The sequence below is a fragment of the Neophocaena asiaeorientalis genome, unplaced genomic scaffold (genome assembly GCF_003031525.2).
Source record: "Neophocaena asiaeorientalis asiaeorientalis breed wild unplaced genomic scaffold, Neophocaena_asiaeorientalis_V1.1 scaffold46, whole genome shotgun sequence".
Lineage (NCBI taxonomy): Eukaryota > Metazoa > Chordata > Mammalia > Artiodactyla > Phocoenidae > Neophocaena > Neophocaena asiaeorientalis.
The window spans coordinates 9,548,332-9,557,190 of NW_020175393.1; the positions used below are offsets into that span (position 1 = coordinate 9,548,332).

General features: G+C 56.8%; 1 protein-coding gene across 1 annotated transcript in view; it reads right to left on the reverse strand.

Annotated features, from left to right (window-relative positions):
* Positions 1-2,795: 2,795 nt before the first annotated feature.
* CUL7 (cullin 7) overlaps positions 2,796-8,859 on the reverse strand; it is a 15,838-nt gene continuing 9,774 nt past the window's right edge. The window contains exons 19-26 of the mRNA XM_024766238.1: positions 8,564-8,766; positions 6,815-6,975; positions 6,437-6,653; positions 6,037-6,322; positions 5,220-5,365; positions 4,977-5,103; positions 4,680-4,885; positions 2,796-3,187 (exon numbers count right to left, since the gene is read on the reverse strand). Coding sequence (XP_024622006.1) covers positions 2,864-3,187; positions 4,680-4,885; positions 4,977-5,103; positions 5,220-5,365; positions 6,037-6,322; positions 6,437-6,653; positions 6,815-6,975; positions 8,564-8,766 — 1,670 coding nt within the window. The 3' untranslated portion in view covers positions 2,796-2,863. The remainder of the gene's footprint in view (positions 3,188-4,679; positions 4,886-4,976; positions 5,104-5,219; positions 5,366-6,036; positions 6,323-6,436; positions 6,654-6,814; positions 6,976-8,563; positions 8,767-8,859) is intronic.

Below are 8,859 nucleotides of genomic sequence, written 5' to 3' on the forward strand. Positions count from 1 at the left end.
CCAGGGGGAGTGAGGGAGCCAGTGCTACAGGGTCCCCAGTGTCACGTGTGTCAATCCTAGTTTAAAGCCAGAAGACCGATTCTGGCTGATAAAAGCAGAAATAGACTATTGAACTACTGGGCTCACAGAAACACTAAGAAGGCTGGAGAGAAGCTCCAAAAAAGGAGTGGGGGATAAAGTCAGAGCAGTTAAAAGCACTGTAAGCCCTACCTGGGAACCAGCGTCGACGTGAAGATGTCAGTGCCGACACCAGAGGTGCCCCACCTCCCCCTGCTCTGTGCTAGACTGAGGCATTCCTGGCAGAGGCATCGACTCACCTGGCTGCAAAGGCGATGCTGGGAAAGCCAAGTGTCTGGTCTTTCATATGGTGGGAGGTGGGCTCTACCTTCTCCCTAGGTTTGTGGTAGGGAGTTTCTAAGCACAAGGGGGTTCAGGTGAAGGGCAGTCAAGAAACCGTAACGTATGTCCACCACACGGCTGTATTGGTCCCCAAGCCTCCAAACTGCTACTTTTCCCCTTCAATGAGGAGCCAGAGGAGATGGAGAGCCCTGAGCTGCAGCTGTGGGTTGGTCTGGTTAGTTTTGGTTTTTATTGTTAACAGCTTTGTAGAGATATCATTCACATACCATACAGTGTATCCATTTAAAGTGTACAATTCAGTGGTTTTTAGTATATTCACAGAATTGTGTGACCATCACCACAATTTTGTAACATTTGTGACACCCCAAAAAGAAACCCCGTACCTTCTAGCAGTCACTCAGTTCTTCCCAATCCCCCCAACTCTAGGCAACCACTAAACCACATTCCATCTCTAGGTTTGCTGATTTGGGGACATTTCACATAAATGGGAGCATTATGTGGTCCTTGGTGTGCAAACCAGCTAAAGGGATATAAGGAATTGAGGCTGTGAGGATGGTCTCACAAGGGGATCAGGGAAGCAAACTTTCATCCCGAGTCAGCCAGGAAGTGTTTGCCCTGTAGAGATGGAAAGTCCTGAGGGCAGGGAAGGAGGCTCAGATCTTTACTGGTGCGGGTGAGAGAAGGGCAATCACGACTGCTCACCTGGGTGGCTGGATTTGGGTACCAGATCAGGCAGATCAGAGTCAAACTGGGGTTAGACTGTGGAGGACAGTGGGCAATGTAGAAACAGGGCTGCGGACAGGAATGTGCAGGGTTTTGGCGTCATGGCTGGTGTGCTCTTCCTTTAGGGACTGTTGGAGGTTTGTCCATTGCAGATGAGCAGGTGGGTACCCTGTGGGAGACTTTGTGACTGAGTGGGACGAATAAGGGGTTGAGCAAACGCCGTGGATGAGACTAGTGGCCTGGAGCTCAGCCCACACCAGAGCCCGTGGGGCAGCAGCAGTACAGGAGGTGGCAGTGGGAGAAAGTCCCACCTGGTCCCCGCATGTGGTGCATGCTGGCCTGGCTACTAGAGCCCGGGGGCTCTCTGGGTTTCTGTGGGAAAGGATAGGCTCATAAAGAGCATGAGAACCCAGAGAAGCAACAGGCGCTGGCCCCACAGAGCTGGCTCAAAAGGGAGGACGTGGCCTGGGCCAGTGAAAGAGAGACAGGCCATGATCTCTGGCACAAAGGTGGAGGAGCAACCAAGTGACAAAGTGCAGCAACTCCAGTGTGCCCACTGCTGCACCAGCCTGCTGCTGCCTGTCTGCTGCCTCAGAATAGCACGGACCAACAGGGCAGTTCTGCTGTGAGAACCACCGATGGCACCACAGGGCCACCACACTGCAAAGCAAGCAGGGGCCCTCTGTGTTCACACTTTGCTTTGTTGCCTCATTCTGGGCATCCTGACTCCCAAGCCCTGGCTGTTTTTTCCCTTACAGATTTTATTCCAAATGTCAGTCCTGGGTGGCACCCAGTTCCCTCCGGCCAACGTGCCCTCTCCCACCACCTGACTCTTCTGTAGCTTTCTCCTAGTCACCTAGTCATGGATTCAGGACGCCTGGGTCACTCCTTCCCTCCTGCGCTAAGGGCCCTGCCCAGACACAGAGCTCCACCCCTGGCACCGGGTCCCCTAGCCCGACCTGCCCTGCCTCAGTGTGGGTGCGGCCAGGGGGGCCCATCAGCAGCACAGAGCAACAGGCCTGCCTCTGGAGCTAGCTGGGGTGCAGCTCTGCACAGCCAGAGCTGGGCAGAGGCAGGGGAGTAGAGAGGGGCAAAGAGGAGGAGCCCGTGGGAGCTGCAGCTCCTTCTAGGTCAGCTTCTAACCCAGACCCTAGAGTGTCCGTGGGGAACACATTAGGGTCCTGGGTGCGTGTAGTGGCCGCAAGGGTCCTTTACCTCACCGTCCCCTTGTCAGCCTTACCTCGGGACAGCGCCGTGCACCACACTGCTGAGCGTGGTGGCCAGAAGAGGGACTTGGTGGCAAAGCCTTCACCGTGTCAAAGGCTCCCACACGTGAGTCCCACAGTGACTGTCCAGTTTCCACAAACAAGTGAAATGGAGCCCTGCTGGATGATCTGCCGAAGTTGCAAGCCATCCAGCACGTGGCAAGATGGGCTTGAATCTCCACCCTGCCAAGGTGAAAGCACATCTGACCACATACCCTCTGTGAAGACCCATCCCCGGAGTCCACTTTATCCCCCGGCCAGGAAGGGGATGCTCAGTCACACCCGACTCCCTCTACCCACCTCCGCAGCCTGCCATCCTCACCCGAAGAGAGACTCCTCATGAGTCTCTCCTCATGAGACTGCCTCAGAGCACAGGGCTCTTCTCCCCTTCCAGCCAGGAAAGCCCCTGTCCCTGTCAGCTCCCTTGCGGTCACCACACAGGCCAAGTAATCAAACTGCTGCATTTTATTCTGTAGAAAGCGCCGCCCTACATAACCCTGAGCCCGTCTCCAGGGCTACCGGAAGGTAGAGAAGCTCTGGGTGCTTGTGCAGGAGGCATAGGGCACGCCCCGGGAGCGAATCTGCAGGGTGTGGAAGGTGAGGGGTGGGTTTGGGCCCGAGGAGCCGGGGTTCAGGGACTCGGTGTGAGGCTCCATCACAGTCACGGGGACTGCGTAGGACAGCATCTGGGGCCGGTCATCCTGGCGTCTCACTGTGCCCTTGCCCAGGAGATGCAAGACACAGGAGAGGACATCAGCACTGCTGCAGGTGGACCCCCTGCCAAGGCTGCTAACCAAGCCCCTGGGAGGACACGGGCCCTTCTGCCAAGCCTCCAGCACCTGGTATGGAGCGGGGAGGAGAAACGATACGTCAGATGCCCAGCTTACCATACCTCTAGCTCCCAGCCCCAGGACAGCGAGGCCATGAGGGGCACCCCAACCCCACTCCTGACCCACTACAGGCTCTACAGTGAGCCAGGGACTTCAAATGTGGATCCATCTCCTCCTGTGGACTGCCCCCTGCCCCTGGCAAAGCCTCCTCACCCAACGCCCACCCCCGCCTACCCGGCAGACAAGCTGATCAACGTGCAGGCCCTCGTCCCCGTGGGCCTTGAGGATTCGGACAATGAGGCAGTTGAGAAGGTTCCGTCTCTTCTCCAAGTTCCGGCCCTCTTCGTCCTCAGCTTTCAGGTATGTCTGAGCTGGGATGAGCCACACGTTGCCCCTCCGAGGCCTGGGTTCCTCGCTACCATCTCGAATCTTGAGCACCCCTGAAATAAGCGCTGGTCACTTGGTGGGGGGGGGGGCCTCGAGGAGGCTGGCCCCAGCTCAGGGCAGAGGCCCCGGGGCCCTAAGTACAGACCTCCTGGGGCATCTTTTGTCTCGTGAAGGTCCAGGGGGCCCCTTGAAGAGGTAAGAGGCCCAACTGCCTGATTCAGCATGTCTGGAGACAGCCCCGAGAGCGCCAGCAGACTCTCCACGGAGACGGCCTTAGGAAGAGAGGGGAAGCGTCAGGGCCTCCCCAGGAGGTGGAGCAGAGAGGGTGGAGGGAAAGAAAAGGAAGGACAGGTGGGAGAGAGCAGGGAGGCGTGAGGGGCTGGGCCACCTTCAGCTCATTGAGATGCAGCAGCAGCCACATCTGCACGGTGGACACATGCAGCGTCTGGTCCCCAAACTGCAGTTCAGCCCGGCCCAGCCACGTCCACTGCAGTCGCCTCTGCGGGGCCTGCTCTAGGGCAGGGTAGCTCTGACCTGAGTGTCAGGGAGGAGGAGGGAGTCAGGGGGGCTGGTGAGGACGCACCATCAGTGGAGCTTTGTCCCCGTTAATCTCTGCAGAGTCTGGGGCCCAGTGTTTCTGGACACTGTAGTTCCTGGTCTGAGCTTCCAGAGCTCAGCCCTCTCTGTGTCTGCCTCCTGGGTAAGGGGAGCCCACCCTGTGCCAGGCAGGCTGTGATCAGTGCCTTCGAGGAGTTCCCCAATTTTTAAGGGAGACAAAACCATGAAGTGAGGAAGGACTGGGGCTCTCATCAAACTGGAAACGTCTCCCCCAGGAGTGTAGGAGCTCCCTGAGGGCAGGGTCTAAGTCTCACCCCCTTTCCTTTGTCGCTGCCCAGCCCAGGATCAGCCCCCACTGGGGAGCTTAGGTTACGATGACTGACCAGGAACGAGACACCCACCACTCTCTGGTGGTCTCAGGTGCCTCCTGCCTCCATCCTCCCCACCACCCACACTCTACAGTGAGCCAGGGACTTCAAATGTGGATCCATCTCCTCCTGTGGACTGCCCCCTGCCCCTGGCAAAGCCTCCTCACCCAACGCCCACCCCCGCCTACCCGGCAGACAAGCTGATCAACGTGCAGGCCCTCGTCCCCGTGGGCCTTGAGGATTCGGACAATGAGGCAGTTGAGAAGGTTCCGTCTCTTCTCCAAGTTCCGGCCCTCTTCGTCCTCAGCTTTCAGGTATGTCTGAGCTGGGATGAGCCACACGTTGCCCCTCCGAGGCCTGGGTTCCTCGCTACCATCTCGAATCTTGAGCACCCCTGAAATAAGCGCTGGTCACTTGGTGGGGGGGGGGCCTCGAGGAGGCTGGCCCCAGCTCAGGGCAGAGGCCCCGGGGCCCTAAGTACAGACCTCCTGGGGCATCTTTTGTCTCGTGAAGGTCCAGGGGGCCCCTTGAAGAGGTAAGAGGCCCAACTGCCTGATTCAGCATGTCTGGAGACAGCCCCGAGAGCGCCAGCAGACTCTCCACGGAGACGGCCTTAGGAAGAGAGGGGAAGCGTCAGGGCCTCCCCAGGAGGTGGAGCAGAGAGGGTGGAGGGAAAGAAAAGGAAGGACAGGTGGGAGAGAGCAGGGAGGCGTGAGGGGCTGGGCCACCTTCAGCTCATTGAGATGCAGCAGCAGCCACATCTGCACGGTGGACACATGCAGCGTCTGGTCCCCAAACTGCAGTTCAGCCCGGCCCAGCCACGTCCACTGCAGTCGCCTCTGCGGGGCCTGCTCTAGGGCAGGGTAGCTCTGACCTGAGTGTCAGGGAGGAGGAGGGAGTCAGGGGGGCTGGTGAGCACGCACCATCAGTGGAGCTTTGTCCCCGTTAATCTCTGCAGAGTCTGGGGCCCAGTGTTTCTGGACACTGTGGTTCCTGGTCTGAGCTTCCAGAGCTCAGCCCTCTCTGTGTCTGCCTCCTGGGTAAGGGGAGCCCACCCTGTGCCAGGCAGGCTGTGATCAGTGCCTTCGAGGAGTTCCCCAATTTTTAAGGGAGACAAAACCATGAAGTGAGGAAGGACTGGGGCTCTCATCAAACTGGAAACGTCTCCCCCAGGAGTGTAGGAGCTCCCTGAGGGCAGGGTCTAAGTCTCACCCCCTTTCCTTTGTCGCTGCCCAGCCCAGGATCAGCCCCCACTGGGGAGCTTAGGTTACGATGACTGACCAGGAACGAGACACCCACCACTCTCTGGTGGTCTCAGGTGCCTCCTGCCTCCATCCTCCCCACCACCCACTAAGGGAGTCCTGGGTCTTAAAGACAGAAAAGACAACAGGCTGGGGATCTGGCGCCTGTAGCCCCACCCCAAACCTAAGCTCCTGCCCTTTTCCTCAAATCTACCCCGTGAAGGCTGCCAGCCCCAGGGGTCACCCCCAAGCCCAGGTTCTTTCCCGGTGTCCCAGCCCCCAGTTCTCTCGGCCAGCTGCTCACTCTTGTTGTAGAAGTTGGAGTATCGGTTCAAGGTGCCCCTCAGGTAGGCAGGCAGGCAGGTTCTGGGGTTGAGCGTGTGGCAGATGGAGGCAGTGGGCCAGCAGCGTGGTGACAGGACGAGCACAGACACTTCTGGCATCGCCCCTTCATAGTAAAGGTCCTCGTTCTCATCCTCCTCCTCCGCCGCCTCCTCTCCCGCCCCAGCCGCCGATGCTGCCCCAGCTTCCAGCTCAGCTTCCTCTCCGGTCCCTCTCTCGTGCCCCCTGCCGCTGGCCTCGTGGCTCACCTGAAGACGACGGAACACAGGGTGCCCCAAAGCCAGTGGCTCCTCTGGTCTGCCCCGTGCCTCTCTCTGTGCCTCCCACCCTCCCACTTGCTAATGCCCTTCCCCAGCGCCCACCTGTATTTTCTTCTCTGTGTCCTCCAGCTTCAGGAGCTCCTGATCAAGCCGCTGGAGCTGGTACACGTGGAACTGGCGCTGCAGCTCCTCCGAGGTGCTCAGGCTCCGCAACATCTGCTGGGGCAGGCGGTTGGGGAAGCAGGGGCCGATCTGCTCCAGCACGGCCCCCTCCAGCCAGCTCGAGCCCACGCTCAGGAGACGGTCCGCCATGTAGTGCCTGCAGCACGCACAGCCCAGGCCGAGCCTCAGCGTGGAGGCTCGGCATGGACCCCGCGCCAGGACTCCAGCCTGCCGGGAACCCGGCCTCCCAGCCCCAAGGGCTGGCCCTGCCCGTCATCCTGCGTCCCCCCACATCCCACTCCCTTGGTCCACACTCACTGGTAGTAATGCTCGAAAGTGGTGGCTATCTCCAGGCCAGAGAAGATCAGGACGGTTTCCAGGCATCGCTGCAGTTGGGCCAGCATCTCCATCCCCCGGGCCCCACCGATCCGGCTGCCCTGGATCCGCTGGTCGATGTGCCGTGCAAACTGCTCGCTTACCTGGGCAGTGGGGAGAGCACAGGAGAGAACGGAGGAGGTGAGTGGGAACAGGGGGAGGTTCTGAGGAAGGAGATATGAATGGCCAGCAGGTTCATCAACTGGTCAGCGATTTTATAAAACTCTTATAAAATCATTAATAACTGCATACATTAACAATACTAAAATGATGAAAACTGTTTTTTGTTTGTTTTTTAAAGAAGATGTTGGGGGTAGGAGTTTATTAATTAATTAATTAATTTTTGCTGTGTTGGGTCTTCGTTTCTGTGCGAGGGCTTTCTCTAGTTGTGGCAAGTGGGGGCCACTCTTCATCGCGGTGCGTGGGCTTCTCACTATCGTGGCCTCTCTTGTTGCGGAGCACAGGCTCCAGACACGCAGGCTCAGTAGTTGTGGCTCACGGGCCTAGTTGCTCTGCGGCTTGTGGGATCCTCCCAGTCCAGGGCTCGAACCCGTGTCCCCTGCATTAGCAAGCAGATTCTCAACCACTGCGCCACCAGGGAAGCCCTGAAAACTGTTTTTTTCACATTTAGCATGTCTAAAATCAAACTAACAATAGTAACTCAATGCAAGGAGACACAAGCACACCTCAGAGATATGGCGGGTTTGCCACCGCAATAAAGCAAGTCACGCAAATTTTCTGGTTTCCCAGCGCATACAAAAGGATGTTTACATTATACCATAGTGTATTAAGTGTGCAATAGCATTATGCCGAAAAAACAGTGTACATACCTTAATTAAACAATACTTTATTGCTAAGAAATGCTGACCATCACCTGACAACACAGGGTTGCCACAAACCTTCAATTTGCCAAAAAATGCATTATTTGCAAAGCACAATAAAGCGAAGAGCAATAAAAGGAGGTATTCCTGTAAGTTATGTGCACAAAGATGGTCACACCACGTTGTTACAGCCATGCTTCTGGCTCCCACTTCGCTGTTCTCTGCTTACCAGGGCACTCTGCTTAACTGTGCATCTTCTCTAGGAGACTGTAAACTTTGAGGGAAGGGATTTCGTCTATCTTCAGCTCTTACCTCAGTGCCTGACACATTGTGCCTATTAAATATTTGTGGAATGACAGGAATGGTGGAGTAAATTATAGTATCGATACATCTGTTGGATGGAATTTATACCAAAATTTGAAGACAAACAGCAACACTGAAAATGGCTTTTCATGTAAGGGTCAAAAGAAAACAGGATAAAGCATTTTAGCTACTTGTGGATAAACTATGTGAAATCAAGCACACAAGTAGAAGAAAGTATGCCGAGATGTATTAGGATGGTACAAAGCGGGTCATTTCTTTCATCTTCCTTTTTTTTTTTGCGAGGGGTGGTGGGGGCTGTGGGCATGGCTTATGGGAACTTAGTTCCCCAACCAGGGATGGAACCTGGGCCCACAGCAGTGAAAGCACTGAGTCCTAATCACTGGACCACCAGGGTATTCCTGTTTTTTTGCATTTTTGATAACATGGTTCTATGTTAGTATTGTACATGTTCCTTGTTGCGTGGGAATGGAAGGGTGGGCCATTCCGAGAACGGGAAGGGAGAGTTTCAGGGGAGAGGCCCCAGGGGAGGGGTGGATGGGAGGCTTACGTGGGCAGCTCTGAGGAAAGGGAGCTTCAGCAGGGCACCAGCACAGCCGTTCTGCAGCGCCAGCAAGAAGGCTGCCCGTGGCCCAAACAGCTCGGAGCTTGACTTCTGCAGATTACTGAAGTGTTCGCAGTAGCGGGGCACAAAGTCATCATCCCGCCAGTGTGAGGTCAGAAAACTGCTGACCTGGAGGGTGGGAAGGGGCGGCAGTGTGAAGGGCAACCCAACAAACCAACGGCACGGTTCCGCCCTCCCTCCCCGCCCCCCCTCCGCCCCTCCTGCCCACCTGCTCCTCCACC